Raw genomic sequence first — 18,027 nt, 5'->3', positions numbered from 1 at the left:
TGTATTCTATAGTCCATTAATAAGCATGCAATCTGCTTTATTTGCATAGGATGTAAGATTTTCCTAAACCTCTTAGTTATAGAAGGATCACAGTTTTAGCCTGTGCAAAATCTTACCAGTGGGTATGTGACCTCCTTAAGGAAATTTAGTTCTGCAATTCCAAAGAACCCATGATGAAAAATGCTATCTACGTCCAGAGAGAGAGAGAGAGAACTGATAAACTAACTCTGACTGCTGATTGAAGCATATTTTTTACTTTATTTTTCTTGGGGTTGTGTGTGTGTGTGTGTGTGTGTGTGTGTGTGGGTGGGTGGGTGGGTGGGTGTGGACAGTGAGTGAGAGAGAGAGGGAGAGACAGAGAGAGAGGGAGAGGGAGAAGGAGAAAAGGGAGAGGAGGAAAGGGAGAGAGGGAGAACACATTTTGCATACCTCAGATGTACGATCAATATCATGTTGCTTGCTGTCTCTATGGATGGAAGAGGGGCAGGAAGGAGGAAGAGAATTTGGAACTCTAACTTTTCAAAACTGAATGTTAAACTTTTTTAGATGCAATTGGGAAATATTTAATGCAAATAAAGAAAAAATGTGTATACACATATATATGTATATATACATACACACACACACACACACACACATATATACACACATTTAGTCCTGCATATACATCTGAAATTTCCCCAAAAAGATTATTAAGAAGAGAAAATGACAAAACCTTTCATATAAACTATGTTTCTTAATTCACACATATGCATTCATTTAACTTTAGAGCACGTATATAACTGGCTTCTACTGTAGTTATCAGAAAAATATTAAAGTGATATAAATTTCATCATTTAACACAGTAAAAACTTTTCATCTAACTTTCCTATGAATGATACTCAATGTTTATCCTCACATAAAGAAAATCATGACTAGATTTTTCACTATAAAGTTCTCACTTTCTGTAAATAAAATTATAAAAGGAAATATTAAATAATAGTAATTAATATTCAGATATAAAGAATGTTGATGCTAACAAGTAAGCTGAATTAGAAATGCCCTATATACATAATTACCTGGTAGGAAATGATTGTAAGTTGGGATATTTTAAGCAATAGCTGAAAACTTTTCCTCAACAAATAGGCTAATTAACACCTAGGTACATTACATTCTGTTATACTTTGTATATATTTACTTGTATAAATATTATATATACCCAATAGAACGTTAGCTCCTCAGAGCAAGGATAATTTTATTTTTATCTTTGTATCTCTCATAGCTAGCAAAAGACCTTATACATGGTAGAACTTTGCTGAACTGAACTAAATAGAAGCATGAAGGGGAAAAAAAAAATCTTTAACTTCAGACTAGTTACTGGAAAGGATGATTCCTCTAATTATAGATTCAGAGGATTACAGATCTAGGGCATAAAGGACCTCAGGATTTTAATCCCTTAATTTTAGAAATGAGGAAATTGAAATGAGCAGAAGTGAGTTGCCCAAGGTCACACAGATGGTAAATGACAGTCAGGACACAAAACCCCAAGACCTCTGAATGCAAAGCCTGTATTCTTTACACTGCCATACACTGCCTGATCTTTTTATTTAATTGATTTGATGGTAACCGTTCACAAGCTGATACTAGTTTTGTAATATCAGAAGATTTTAACTTCTGATCACAATATTAAAAAGAAACATTTTAAGGGAAATCAATAATAGACATTAATGAAATGTTCAAGGTCACATCTTCTTCATGTGCTATAACAATTGATGAAGTCCCTCCTATCATTCTTATTTACATGTACCACCCATGCATGGTACAGCTAGGCCAATCAGATGGCACAGTGGGATAGAGCTCTGCAAGACTCACTCATCTTCCTAAGTTCAAGTCCAGCCTCAGAAATTTATTAGCTGTGTGACCCTTAGCAAGTCACTTCATACTATTTGCCTCAGTTTTCTCAACTGTAAAATGAACTGAAGAATGAAATGGCAAAGCATTCCAATATCTTTACCAAGAAAACCCAAATGGAGTCAAAAAGAGTTGGACACAACTGAAACAACTGAACAACACCACTACCCCAATTTATTTTTTTAACAATTTGGGGATTCATGCTTTAATAGTCAGTATGACATACTGGAAAGAGTGACAAATTTTGAGTTAGAAGGCCTGGCTTCAAGTCTTACCTCAGGTGCTCACGTTTTTGAGCGAGTAAGTCACTTCCACTCTCAAAACTTTAATTTACCATCTTTAAAATGGAGATAATAACAATTGTTATTAACCCCTACCTCAGAAGGTGGTTGTGATAAAGCATGCTCCAGACTTTGAAGCATTATACAAATACAAACGTTCCATAGAGTAGATATGACTCTCACTCATGTAGATTATACTCTCCCTTCTGAGAAGAGTGTTTTTAGATGCACAAAATAAAATAAATAGGATTATTAAGGAAAACAGGTATATCCAAATAGCTGATAAAATATAAAAAGAAGAGCAAAAGAGAGAGATGGGAGGGAGGGAGAAAAGTGTAGGGAGAGGATGAAACGATACAAATCTAAGACCTTCCTGCCTTACTGCATGTTACTCTCCACATTATACACTACCCACAATGGCGCATACACACATGCATATATATGTATATATTTTATACATGAACACACATGACTACTTCCACTTAAATATTACCATACTATCTTCATTTGTATTTCTTCTGTACACTCCTCCTGTGGCCCTCTCAGATCCTCATCTCAAAGTCAGTAGTTTATAGCCTCAGTGCTGAACTGCAGTTAAACTGAGGGAATCAGATAACGAAGTTATTTTATCCAGACTTAGGTACCTTGGGCTCTGTGCTCAAAGACTGGCTCAATTCCTCTCCTGGAGAACAAAGCGACTTGAGCTCAGCCTTAGTAGCTCTTTTGAGGGCCATCTCTATTTGCCTAATCTATATCTTGCCACTGGACACACGTGGTTCCAGAGGAGAGAGTGAGGCCAGTGACTATGCACAGTCTTCCCTTACTGAAATCCAGTGCACTTGCATGTCAGGGCATCACCTTCCTGATGTCAAGGTCCTCTTCTAAAACAAAGGACAAACATGGACAACAAAAGCAGGAGTTTCAGTTGACCTCAGTCTTCTTGTTTGTTTCAGGGTACTACTCTAGAGGTTAGTTACTCTACTACTCTAGAGGGCTGATGAAGCTGGATATTTAAATGCTGGATAGGTAGACCACTTCAGTATTATTTCTGTACTTCCTTTGTGAAGCCTTCCCTATTTGGTCCCCACTGTACCATTCCCCGCACAAACACCATCCCTTGTTAATGCCTCTTCCAATCACCTCACATTGAATTATCTGTCAACATGCCAAATACCATCTAAATGGCATATGACCACTTTGAGTTCCATTTTGTTTGTATCCCTCACACAATGCCTGAAACACAGTAGGCACTAAATTTCCATTGAACTGAATATTATGAAATTCTAAACAAAGAATATTATTTCCTAACTATTATAAAATAAACAGGAGTTTACTTCAAAAATGTGTTGATGTATAAGGGATCTACATATATACAGAGCTAGGGTTTCTAGCAAATTTTTGTCTTCCCGACAGTCAGTGATATGCAATATTTGAAGGATAACTTGAAATATTTAATTCAAATCTTCATCTATTTCTGGTGAAGGCAGAAGATAGACTTGATAAATTCTTGAGACCTTCTCTAATTCAGTAAGCCATGAAAATTATATTCCAAGAAATATTTTTGCATATTGTTTTGGATAGCTAGAATATTTCAGGGAAAATAGGGACATTCTTCAGTTTATAACACAAAATTATTTTCTTGTAAGATCAATTTTCTATCCCTTAAGTCAATATTTAAAAGGCATTTCCAATTTACTTCACTGTAATGAGAATGACCTCAGTATTTTCACTATTTTTAATATAATAAATTGTATATATATATATTTATCTATATCTTTTGTCAACACATCATTTGCAGTATCTAAGAAATGTTACCACTTGTGATATAGAGAGAATAAGTTTAAAAAAAAATTCAGAACAATTTCCAACAGAAAACAAAAAGTTTCAGTGGGGAGGCAAGTCGCCTGCCTTCTGTCCCATCAATCCATGAATTCTCAAATTACAGATCTTCTGTTGTTTTCTGACACTTCCGTTTTGCAATGTAAAATAGTGTTTTCTTTAATAAGAATTCTTCAGAAAGCCCTGAGGCTCTTCGCCTTTGTTTGCACAGCCTGAGAGTTTTCATTTAAAGTTTTCACACTGTTTTTAAAATTTTCCATTTTTGATTCTAAATTAGTTAGGCAAAGTCCATAAACATCTATTTTGGCTCCACATTTTAGATAGATAGAAAAGATGGATGAAAGTGTGTGAAGAGAAATCCTTGAGATCTCAATAAATGAGGCTGTTCCAAACAACCTACCTCTTTTCCCTCCCTCCTCTACAATCATATACACAGGGAGAGGTAAGTCACAGTAGTCTGTTTATAAAAACCCTCACTCTGTGAAGTCATGTTCCATTATGAAATAAGGGAACTTGTCAGAAAATAGGTTCTTATTCTCTCAGTGATACCTTTTTGTTCCAGGAGTCCTAGAAAGCATAAATAGACAATAAAACTGCAAAACCAAATGAAAAGACATAATAAAATTGGAATCATTTATATTAAGGACTAGTCAGCAAGGCCAGGATTGTATCAGGATTGTATCAGGATTGATACTGGTTGGTTTCAATGGTCATCATTTTGCACCTGAGACTAGACTGAAGCTTTCATATTTGCCAATTCACTTTATTTTACATATCTTAAATGCTAAACTATACATTTTCTTTTGTTATTCAAAGTTCAAATTCCAATTTTTTCCTGAGGAATTTTTTAAAAGATTAAAAACTGAGACTTTTCCATTGGCTTTTATTGGACTAATTCTTTATACAAATTTATAAAATCACAATTTTAAAAAAATTGAAGATTCTCTAACATAAAAGGATTGAGGAAGAAGAGTGAAGATGGTGAAAAACAAAAATATAAAAATTGGTCTGGGTAGACTTATGGATTTTTTCTGTTTTCTTTCATTCAACTAAATTCCATCTAATTCAGGTGAAATCTCCCTTGACATTCTTATCAACAATTTTTGGGAAACTTCTGAGAGAGATTTTTTCCATGGATATAAAATGCACCTATGCAATTCAATTTATATATAATCTTTGTATAGTCTTATGGATTGGGGCTATGAACAAATCTTATATGATTCTGTTATAAGCTAGCAAAATGAAAAATATGGATAATTCAATGGGAGAGAAGCTAGAGGGCACTTACATTGCAAAGCCATCCTTAAGTAACAACATCCTGAGACCTTTACAACATGTACACAATTCTAATATAGAAAACTACGAACTCCAATTACTTTCCGTCATTTAAGATAATTTCTCTGTTGCCCAAAACTAAAAGTACTATCCTTGGAAACTCTCATGATAGGGGACCCACTTCTGAGTTTTTCAGTTTTTAGAAGGATTTTATTATCATCTTGACATCCTTAATAACAGGACATGATAGAAAAGGTATGTTCCCAGTCTTTCCTCCTACTACATTAGAGATGAATCTCTACCTTCCCCAGTTTTTATACTCCTACGAGAGAACTAAGCAGGATTAGAGGGAATCTAGCTTAGATCTCATTAGCAGGGAAGGAGAAAAAGGACTGGTAACAGCTGTCAAGATCAATATATATGAAGAACCAATCATTGTTAAGTAACTAATGTTGGAAACCAGAGGCTGGGGAGAATGGAACCTCTTTAGGACTGAAGTGTGAACAGAGATTTTCAGTAAGAGACTTAGGATCATGACAGAACAGAAATTTATCTTTGGTATTCCTTATTCCTCAATATGATGATTTGCTATTCATTAACCACTCTTATGGATCTACAGCTTAATGGTGACAGACATCTTCTGGTGAGATGTCTACCTCTTGAAGACAGCATATATTATTTAGGAACCATTACTAAGTAAGAGTGCAATAGACTAGATGTAGAGAAGTAATGAGGGTGTCCTTTCCTTCAATCGTGCCTCTGTCTAAATGCCTAAGGAAGAAGGGAAGCCCTCAGCTACAAAGATTAGATTTTGTCTTCTATAAGGAGATTATAACATTGGCGGACATACCTGGTAAACAGCACTCCCCCACCTTTAATAAGATTATATGTGCCCATGTACTAAAATCTGAAGTTAGAGGTTCCTCAGACATAGTTAATCATGTAAGGACAGAAAGAGATCAGTGAGAGACTATAGCTAGCATTCATATTGCTTTTTAAGGTTTATAAAGCATTTTACATGTTATCTCATTTGGCACTCACAACCACCCGGTGAAGTGTTATTAATTATTCCTTTCTTACAGATAAGGAAACTAAGACCTCTTAGAGATTAAATGAGTTGTCAAAATCACACAACCTATTAAATGTCTGAGATGGGACTTGAACTCAGATTTTCCTGATTCCCAAGTTCTCCAACCAAAACAGTGAACTTTCTTGGGATGAAAAGGAAAAATCTCCCCTTCCTCCTCCAAGAATAATACGGTGATTGGAATGTGATAGCTTCAACTTTTAGCTCTAGGTGCATGACTTCTGAAGCTGTTGCTTAGCCCTAGAACTGCTCTACTTTCATGTGGGGTGGGATGAAACTCTATCACTTTTAAGCATCCCCCTGGTGTGACTCCCCTTAAGATGTGACTCAAAGGATCTGGGATTCCCTCCACTCAGGGGCTTTTAGTTAGGTGATAGTCCCAGGGGGTTGTTTATGTGTACTAAGAGGTTAAATGAGGTTACCTAACTTTCCCAGAGCGATCCAACAAGTAAGTAGAATCCTACATCTTCCAGGGTAGAATTCTAGCACTTTATCCATGATGATTCACTTAACTAGGAGGCAAGCAGGAATCCTCTTCTTCCTTTCAGGTTGGTGGAATTAGAATGTGTGTCAGTATTTGAGGATGATTTGGAAAAAGTACATGACCCATTCTGGGAAGAATAGGAAAAAAGTCATAAAGGGAAGGGGCCCTGGTAGGTCAAAGGAACCATCAGGAGTGAGAGGGTAAAGGAAAGTTAGTAGAAATTCTATCCTATACAGATTAAGAATGACTACGATAAGATTAATAACTCACATTTTCACAACATATAAAAATGTCTATAATGTACTTTCCTTATAAGAAGCCTCCATATTGTGATGAATGAAAAGCCTGAAAGATAAATTTTCTGGGCAATTAATAATCAATTTATTAATTAGGCTAGCAAATAATAAATTGATGGTCAATGATTTCTTTTTAACCAGAGTCAAAGACAAAACCATGGAGATCCCTGAATGCTTAAATACCTTTGGAAAAGGAGGTGCCCCAGACAGGTGAAAACCAACCATGATTGGTGATCAATTAATGAGTGGGTGGGCATAATAATGAGAAGGTAGGCTAAAAGTCTTCAGCTCCTCCTGTTGAGAACCATGACTTGATTATGAGACTCAGCTGCCTCCAGCAATGTGGACAAAGAAATTCATCTCTACCCAGAACACTCTGAATGGTTTTGTCCTTCATAAGCAGGGTCACCCTAAATTTTAATAGAGGGTTCCAAGAACAAGAGCTTATTTCCTAAGGGCAAGAATTCAGATATGTTAGATTCTGTTTATGAGGTCTTCTAATTGGGTGAGGTTCCACCCAAGATCATGCAGCATGTACCCAGAGGATTTGGGCAATCTCATCATTTGGCAACGTCCTTCAGAGTCTGATTGAATGACCAGCAAGGGCTGGTCCCTGAATGAGGAAATAGAAAGGAAAAACCATAATCCTAATTTAGCAATTGATTAATATGATAAAGAATAATAATTTCTCTCAGTATACATAGTATAGGTATTAATATAGGCAAATAAGAATCAGGAAGCTGTGGTTCAGAGAAACTAAATGACTTGTTCATTAGGTCATATAACTAATAAACCCTGGAGTCAGGTGTCTAACCCATGCCTCCTGGTTCCAAGTATAGAACCCTGACCAGTACATCAAGCTGCTTCCCCTACACCATGCTACATCCACACTGCATCTTACATTTATCCTACAACATTTTTAATAGTTGAAAAAGTCTTTCATGTATTTTCTTTTTAGGTGAACATCACAACGTCATGAGATTGGTAGTATAAGGGTTATCATCCCCATTTTACAGATGAGGTAAACAATACTCAGAGAGATGTGAATTGCCCAAAGTTCTACAACCAGTAAGGAATGAAGACAGAATGCTAACCTGAGTCTGCCCAGTCTCCATCCAATGGACTCATTTGTCTCTTCAACACTAAGGGGGATTCTTTTAAAGGGAAAAAATACAGGGCTTTCTCAGCCCATGTAGCTGAAGCTCAGAAAGAACCACTGGTCATAAAATAGGTTGAGAGTAAGTCAGAAAGCCTCATAATAGAAACCTACAGTTCAGTTGGCCAATGGAAGCAGAAGAGGGGGTGCAAATTTGCACTTGAGTATAGGTAAGATATAGAAATCAAAATTCAATAATAAATTTATCTTTCTAGTGCCCTTTGTTTCATAAAATGTCTGAATAAATGGAAAAAAAGTCAATAATATTAAGAGCCAAGGAGAAGCAACAATTACAAAAATTCTCACTAATTAATTCTGTCATTTACGAAAAAGTATGGCAGCCCATTTCATGCTCAGAAAAACAAAGTAAATATACTCTTACACAAACCAGCTTGTCAGTTTTACCTTGGAATTTTGTTATGTCAATTTAATAGCATTAATTTACAGTAAACTTTATGTAACCATACTTCACATTAACTAAATTTCTGACTGAATAATTTTGCAACTTAATACTGGAAAAATATTTTCCAGGACACATATTATTTTGGAATTCTTTGACCATGTGATAGATTGTACCACAATCAATAAAAAACAAAATCACTATAGAAACTATAGATTAATATGTCAAGTGCACTGGAGTGGGAGTACGGGAAGAGGAAGTGAGCACACAATGGGGTTCTATACACAGATTCAAAGATCCAGAGATCTAGAAGAGACCACCTCAGAGGCCACCTAGTCCAGTTTCCTCATTTTTACAGATGAGGAAACTGAGACCCAAGGAATGTAAGTAACTTGTTCAAGGTCACACAAGGAGTGTCAAAGTGGCATATATATAATCTTCTAGACCATTAAATAATATAAATGATGCTTAACAGCTATACATGACACTTATTATACAGAATTACTGAGAAATGAGGTGGTCCAACTAAATAAAATTTCAAGATAATAGAAATGTATACAAGATCCCACTCTTTAAAAAAAGAAAAAAAACATTAAAAAATGGAAACCTTTCTAAAATGGATTACATAAAACCCAGACATCTTAAACAGTATATTTAGAATATAATTTAATGGAATCTAATTGTAACATCACTTATATACTATGTTCTAAGAGAGAAGTGTACTCAGGACCTATTGCAGGATATAGGATTGTTCTTCCCACAAACTTGGCTCTATAGTGGGGTTTCTTTAAGGTTCTTACGTCTTGTGTTGTTTGGTTTTTTTAATGGGTTTTCTGTCCCTTCCATTCCCTTCAGACTCTCAGTTGTCACTTCTGGCTAGTGTTAAAATGGCTGGGCCCAGGAGCAATCCTACACCCTCTTTTGTATGTTATAGGCAGGAAAGCAGATAACCAAACTCATTCTAATTACATCTTCAATGAGAATAAGTATGCTTACTGAGACTGAGGGGCTCTCTTATGAGTAAAGTACATGAGCTTTGGCACAAACACTTTGTGAAGTCTATTCCTGACTCTTCAGAGGCTTTTCTGGGATGTGTGCTTATATCCCAACTTTAGACTCTTCTGGGTAACTGAGGTTACCAGATGTGACTTCTGAGTAAGTGAGGTATTAAAGTAGCACGCATATACAAGGGCCATTAACACAAGACTTAGGTTCTTTTTCCATGTGAGTGGAAATCTTTCTTCAGTTTACAATTATTTCTCCTAACTGTTAATTAGCTTTGATATGTTTTCTTACTTATCAAAGTTAGCTTTTATAGTTCTCTATTTTCAGGTATGCAAATAGAGGTCCATAATTATTGATTAGAAAATGATAAATCTACATATACTTTTTTCTTCTCAATAATGCATTCAATAGTGATTTAAAATTTAAAAACTATATAAATTACAGTCATAGTCATAACAGTATATTTTTGTTTCCTGTTCATCTCTGCCACAAGGCCAAATAAAATCTGCATATGGGGAAGGAAAAAACAGGTCAAAAGAAAGGAAAAATCACCTTTGTTATTTTGCCTTTAGAATTTCTAAACATTTTTCCCAACATCTCAGTGAAATAATCCATTTTTCCAATACTGCAGGCATTCAAATGATTGTCACTCATGCAAATAATCACTTACTTACACTATATGAGTTTGGTTTGGATAAAGCAAATTACCATTTGAAAAATAACTGAAAAAACACTCTGGGCTAAGACCGTGTTTTATGAACCTTAGGTTGGCCACAATATTTCTTAACCTTTTTCTCCTCGGTTTCCTTTTAGCTGGATCTCTGGTAATATGTTCTAAATTAATAAACTATATTCAATTTCTGCAGGTGTTTTCACCATTAATTAATATAACATCTTATAGGAAAATGCTATCAGGTGTACATAAATCTCAAAAATTCAAAACTTTATTACAAGTCCCATTATGGTAATAAATCAAATGCTCTATTGCTTCCTCAGTTAATGTTTACATTTTGCTTATAATTAACATACATGTAAAACTTTGATACTGCTATCAAAAATGAGGTCTAAAATAATAATAATAATAATAATTTAAAAACCCTACTCAACTCTACAAATCTGACTCAGTTAATCAGTAATCAAAAATTTTAAGAAAACAGGTTCTCATTGCACGTAAGAGAAGATAATAGGAAGAAAATCTAAAAAAACCCACAGAAGTATTCATTTAATATTGCTTACAATAAACTTCCTTCAAAAATCTCAAAAGTCATTTGACATGGATATTAATGTTCCCATTTTACAGACTGGTAATTCAAAGAGGAAAGGCAATTTACACAAGGTCACATGCTAGCAATCCATAAAAGGAAGGCAGAAGATCAAGAACACGTTCCCCAGAACATGAGATAAGATTAGATGAGGAGTACTTTGATTTAGTACAATGTTATATTTATGTCAAGTGGTAGTAGAAGATTAATGACAGCACTAATTGAGAAGGAAAAATATCCTGGATTGAATGTGGGAAAATGCACAGTCTTTTTCTATGAAGCTAAGCTGTTCCCTAACACAAAACATCATCTTTTTAAAACCAGTATTCTCCCAAAGATGTTACATGGCTCAAAATTATGGAACACTACGACAAAGAAATAAAATGGAAGGTGAACTAAAGGAGAGCAGAAAGTTCCAAGATAAATACAAAAAAGCTACAAAAATACCGTCAGTGACAACTTGGTATGTGTGAAAGACATCAGAGAGGAAGTAGGAATGGCATGTAAGTACAGAGAAGTGTAACACATGGACTGCTCATGGGCTACACTGGTGCCATGAAATGGTCAAAGACCTTCAGCACATGAGATTGGGTAGTGACTTTATGGAAAGTCTTCCACTAACTAGCTGTGTGACTCTGGGAAGGTCACTTAACTCCTCAGTGTCTCAGTTTCCTCATCTGTGAAATGAAAGAATATGGTGAGATAACCCACACGCTACCTCAAAAATTGTAAGATTGTATGACTTATGATGACATGCTTCAGTCACTGAAAATAACATAAAATAATATGCTGGTATTATTTTATGTAGATATTTGGGGAGGAATATCATTGAAACAAATTCACACGGATTCCAAAAGTGCACAGTGCATGCTTGCATTAACACTAACGTGGCATGTGCTATCATTAAATTATTCCACCTTCATTTCAGCAAAAATGAAGCCATCTCTGCATTCTTTTTAGGAATATAATCAGTTGCAAAACTGTGATATCTCTAGCTAGTATAAATCCCACCGAAGCAAAGTTCTTGTTCGCAAGGGAGGAGTGTTCCTTCTGATAGGAAAAACAATTGTGCCAGGCTTAATCAAAAGTGAAAAGGATCTCTAGAATGTTCCCTTGGAGCCACATAACCCATTGCTAATTTCAAGATGGGCTCAGCAGCATGGGTAATAAAAAATGTCCTTCTTAGTAACAGAGAAAGAGAGAATAGCTGTTTCAAGTACATGGAGAGCCCAAACCACACAACTTGACTCTCCATTAATATGATGTTCAGTTCTAATCACTGGCCAGTAAATAATAAAATAGGTAAGAAGAAAACAGATAAAAGAATAACAATTACAATAACAGTAAAACAGCTTGAGGAATGTAAGGTAATCTCAGCAACCAGTTTTAACATCTACTGAATTTCTGGTCACTTTATTAATGTGGAAGTGAACAGAGTTCTTACTCTAAAAGATACCCACAGTTATACAAGTAGGTCAGTGGGGCTAAAAAGTGTTAGAAAAGGATCCTTTAAAACCAAGTGATAAATGAAGAAACAAAAACAGGATGCCAGGAAATTTTAAAAGCTTGCCTCTAAAATATATAAAGGAGAAGATAAATAACTCTTAACTACTCATATTTATTCAACCAATATGGATTAAGTGCCTACTGTGTACAATTATCTCTCCTAGCATTACTCACTTTACGTTGTATTGGTTTTTAGATGAGATAAAATCTTTGTAAATCATGGCATGGTGAGATTGTTTCACTATATAAAAGGAATGGATAAAATATGGCAGGACGTACCACAAATTTCTACAGATTTGAAACAGTAATTTATGATGCAACATTGGGAAAAGAGTCAAACGTACTGACCTGCTCACATCAGGAAACCTGATTGGAAAGTATAGAACTTGGCACTTGGGTCTGATGATGCTTTCCAGATTCTTGGGTCTGTGGTCAGGAATCAGCTTCATAAATTTTCCAATAGAAGTAAGAAATGACTCCATATTAAAGGCAGAATTGAAAACCACGACATCAGCCACTAAACTGCAAGGAGAATTGAAAGGATAGATGCAAATGATATGACCATATTCACGGCTGGAATTTTAAAATAAAGATTTTACTTATGCTTTTTATTTTTATATCACAGTCACTGCTGGTTATACTAGTCTTTTCATCTCCTGCCTCCACCCTCAGCTGACAAGACTTCCCTTCAATCAATCAAGAAATATTTATTGTTCAACTATGTACCAGTCACTCTGCTATACTGGAGATACAACTATAAGGAATGAAACTACCCATACCTGCAATGAGTTTTCAATCCATACTTGCAATGATTTTCCAATTGTTCTCGTATTTGGGGACAGGGAACAGGGGTAGGGGGTGTAGGATGGAGATAACAAGATATAAAATATGCACAAAATAGTAAATACAAGGTTCTCTGGAAGAGTGAATAGCTCTAGCAGTTAGGGGCAATGAGGAACGATTTCATACGTAGGAGTAGTTGAGCTGAATCTTAAAAGAGAGGGATTCTGTGAGGCAGAAGAGGAAGCATATTTTAGGCAAAGGGAGTGGCCAATGCAGACATGAAGAAGGAATATAGTGTTATTTATGAAGGGTAGGAAGACTACAGATTGCCTCAGGGGGAGTAATGTCCAATGGAGCTGGCAAGATGGACCAGGACAAGGTTGAGTATGACTTTAAACTTTAAAAACATATTATTGTTCTATTATCTATCATTAGGAAGATATTGGAAACCATTAAGAAGGGAGTCACATGGCCAGATCTGCACTTCAGGAGCAACAGTTCTCACCAATAGATTCTCCATTCTCAAAAAAAAGGAGGGAAGTGTATTCTGGAGTATTTCGACCAGTATTTATTTATTTTTTTAAAAAATATAAAATTTGCACATAACTTTGCAACTTTTTACCATCATTTATAATCAAAATATTCCTATTACCTTAAGGGATTTGGCAAGCTACATTTTGTTTTGAAGCAAGGAGGGATGAAGTACATGGAAGTAAATTACTTCATAAGGTCACATGGCATTACATTTTGTTTTCACATCACCTTCATTTCCTGCCTATATCTTTTCCCTTTTCCCCTATCTAAAGTCTTTCCTTGTACCAAATCATTTTATAAAAAGTTTATAAAAGTTTTATAAAATCAGATCAACAAAGATGAACCAACATGTCAACTGAGTCCTGATAGCATAAAGAAGACTCACTTGGGGGAGCTAAGTGGTACCATAATGCACAGAGTGTTGGACCTGGACTCAAGAAGATTCATCTTCCTGAGTTCAAATCTGACCTCAGACACTACTAGCTGTGTGACCTTGGGAAAGTCACTTAGCCCTCAGTTTCTTCATCTGTAAAATGAGCTGGAAAAGGAAATGGCAAACCATTCCTTGCTAAGAAAACCCCAAATGGGGTCATGAAGAATCAGACACAAGTGAAAAGGCAAAAAATATATTCCATAACCATAGTCTCCCACCTCTGCAGAGAAAAGATGGAGGTACATTTTTTCAACTTATCTATAAGGCCAGGCTTCTTGGTTGTTATAATTATAAGCATTTCAGATTTTTTCCTTTCCATTTACACTGTTGGAATTATTTTGCACCTTCTTTAGCTTACTTTACTCTGTGTTAAGTTTATATATGTCTTCAAATGAGTCCTGTTACTGTTCCCGTATTTTCTTCATGGTATGGCAATAATACAGTCTGATTAGCCATTCTCCTAATACTTTATTTCGGTCCTTTGCTACTACAAAAAGTGATGCTATAAATATGTGTATGTCTATGGTACCTTGTCCTTGTCTATTTTTCAGTGGGATCTCTGGGTCACAGGATTTAAACATTTTCATTGCTTTTTTTGGAAAAATTTCAGATTGCTTTCCAGCTTGACTATACCAATTCATAACTCTACTATGATACAGTAGAATGCCTGTCATTCCACAATGCCACCAACATTGACTATTTCCACATGGTAGTTCAAAACAAAGAATGTTTCAAAAATACCATGGAAGTATGCTTTTTGACTTTGTACATTATGCTTCCACATGGCAGAGAGGATTACTGTTATTTTTCTCACCCTATTAAACAGTGTAGTTTTCCTCATTGGGAATATATATGATGGAATTATATATATATACATACATATATATATATATAATGTTGAAAATATATTATTTGTTTGGCTTAAAACAAAGAAAAGTCATTACTTTAAATAATTTTGATGATGAAGAATTCCCTATGACACCATTGTTTAAGTGCCTAAGACAGCATGGTCCTTTCTATTCTCTGCCAAATGTTATTTAGTGTCAGTTTCCTTCCATGAGATTTTGTTACTCTCTTTAGTATCCAACCTATCTCCAGTTTTCCAAAATATGTTGTAGCTACACAGAAATGACTATCAGGGTTTTGCAAATGACTCATTTTTTTTCTTCCAGTGAAGAAATGATTCTAAGTCGAAGATAGAATGGTCATTAGGACTAATGACCCCCCCAAAGCCAAAACATTAAGTCATTTGTCTCCCTAAAATAAGCCTGTTATTCACTCGTTTCAATTGTGTCCAACTCTCTGTGTCTTCTTAGCATGGTGTCTTCTTAGCAAAGACACTGGAGTGGTTTGCTATTTACTTCTCCAGTTCATTTTACAGTTGAGAAAACAGAGGCAAATAAGGTTAAATGACTTGCCCAGGGTCATACAGCTATTAAGTGTCTCAGGTCATATTTTAACTCAGGTTTTCCTGACTCCTGGCTTGGTGGTTGTATCCACTGTGCTACTTTGCTGCCCTAAAATATGCATACTCTGAATTATAATGGCACCATGATCAATAAGAATGAAATTAGCTAAATGCCAAATTGAAGCTCTATTTCAAACTAATAGAAAAACTGCCATTTGAACTCATACCCATGCCTTCTGTAATATATGTATGTATAAACACACACACACACACACACACACACACACACACACACCTTTTTCCTTTCTGAAATCACAGAAAGTCAGTGACATGTACTATTGACATTTGTTAATTGTTTCTAGAGTTATGTCCATTTCACATGCTAGCCTAGCATCTGTAATCCCCATTTACCAGGGAGGCTGAGGCTGAAAGATTTCTTGAGCTTGGAAGTTTTGAGCTGCAGTAGGCAAAGCCAACTGGGTACCCTTACTAAATCTGAAGCCAATAGGGGGAGTGTCCAAGAGTGGTGTCAGGCTGACTAAGGATGGGCAAAACAGGCCTAGGTGGCAAATGGAGCAGGTGAAAGCTCCTATGTGGATCAGTAATTAGATCATGCCTGTAAGTAGGCTGACTCATTCTTAAAAAGAAAAGAAAAAAAGTTACATGATAATCGATTTGAGCTAGATGGGATTGTAGAGACCACACAGTCTAACTTCTTTACTTTAGAGATATAAAGCTATTATGCAGAGAGGGCAAGTGAATTGTTGAAGGTCACAGAGGTCATAAAGGGCAAAATAAGATGAGTTGAGTATGAGCAAAATTACACAGAGACATCTTTGTTGCATCCTTTAGGAATAAAAAAGATGATATAATAAATACTAATTATCATATTTGTAAGTCGACCTCCTTCCTTTCAGAAATGAATCACTGTCATGTTTTAAAAGTGAACCTAAGAGTCCCTTTTATAAGACCCAGGTGGTTTAAATGACTTTTGTTTTTTTCCTAATCCCTTCCCCAGCAGCAGAAAGGTAAGAAATCAAAGAAGATATAAAAATACATCCATGGAATGCAAATATCCGGTGAAAAATGCAAATTTAACAATGCAGGAACACCAACTCAAATCTTCAGTGTAAAGCAATTCAAATATTTGAGATATCTAAAAACGACAAAAATGAAATCAAAAGCTTGCAACATTTGATCCCCAAAGCTAAGGAAGCTAGATTTGGGTTCACACACTAAATTTGAAATTTAATATGTGACTCGTAAGTTATTTAAACAGACAAATCTGAGGATTCTTCTTCCTCACCTATAGAATGGGGAGAATAGGGGAATATTTGGTCTACCTGCCTAACATGCTTGTTGTGAAGAAAGCATTTTTCTAAGTTTTTAAAGTGCTAGATGTATGGGAGTAGTTGTCATTATTATGCAAAACAATTTTTGTTGCTGCATAAAATTCAAGTCCAATTTGGTTGGATAAATTATACGCAAGGAGAACAAAGAAGCGAGCCCTAGAAGTGCTGACACACCCTGAAAGAAGGACTCCAACATAACACTATAACAAAAGTTGAGAGATGTTTTACAGCTAGTCTGTTTTCACCATATGTCACATATTGTAATAGCGACCCACAGGTCATAAGATAGAGTTAGGACATGTGTTCATAAGTCAGTGGGTTAGTGAAACCTATATTTAAGGTGAGATTGTGTGTCAGTCATCCTTAAAATCCTTACAGCTGCCCGGTCAAGAAAGAAAACTGACATTACCCATAAAAGCAGAAGTCAGCAGGAAAACTAAAGAAACATTTGAGCAAGCAGGGACAATACTTTCTAAGGAGAATCTGAATTGGACTGCTGTCTGACACTCTTATTTTCCCCCCATGTATCTTCTACCATTCTTCCATTAAGAAGTCAACTGATGATCTTAGTTCACCTTCTCTTAATGTTTGTCAATTTCCCCTCTAGAAAGAAACAGCAGCTTTTTTTAATGCTCTTTCTGTATCAACAAGGACAATATTTCATAACACAAAAATCAGAAAATATTTAGATACCTGATCTCAAAGAAAATATAACTGCAATTCTTTATGCTCATTTACAATTTAAAATCTATGCCAAATCAGATTCAAAATTATTAAGAAATGATTATTTTTATACATTCCTCCTTTAATATTACTGTGTAATCATTCCATGCATATCAAGATGAAGGTCTACTAGGAAAAACAGGTTTCATTTTTCCACACTGATTGTTAAGGTGTATGGAAGACATAATTATCCAAAGTAGAACAGATAACATTGTAAGAATAAATAAATAAAAATGCTTCATTATTGATAAAGTGTTTTTGTTTTACTTCCTCTTCTCTAAATAGGTTCAATAGAAAGTGTTTTTATTTTATG

The 18,027-nt window shown here is 35.4% G+C and overlaps 1 protein-coding gene across 10 annotated transcripts in view; it reads right to left on the bottom strand.

Moving 5' to 3' along the window:
• The window catches only part of GTDC1 (glycosyltransferase like domain containing 1), a 444,669-nt gene that overhangs the window by 199,768 nt on the left and 226,874 nt on the right, over positions 1–18,027 (bottom strand). For all 10 annotated transcript variants that reach the window (XM_072613182.1, XM_072613176.1, XM_072613179.1 and 7 more), the window contains one exon: positions 12,830–13,003. In XM_072613182.1, the coding sequence (XP_072469283.1) occupies positions 12,830–13,003 (174 nt within the window). The remainder of the gene's footprint in view (positions 1–12,829; positions 13,004–18,027) is intronic.

The sequence above is a fragment of the Notamacropus eugenii genome, chromosome 5 (assembly GCF_028372415.1).
Source record: "Notamacropus eugenii isolate mMacEug1 chromosome 5, mMacEug1.pri_v2, whole genome shotgun sequence".
In the NCBI taxonomy this organism is placed as follows: domain Eukaryota; kingdom Metazoa; phylum Chordata; class Mammalia; order Diprotodontia; family Macropodidae; genus Notamacropus; species Notamacropus eugenii.
This window is presented reverse-complemented; position numbering and strand designations above follow the sequence as displayed.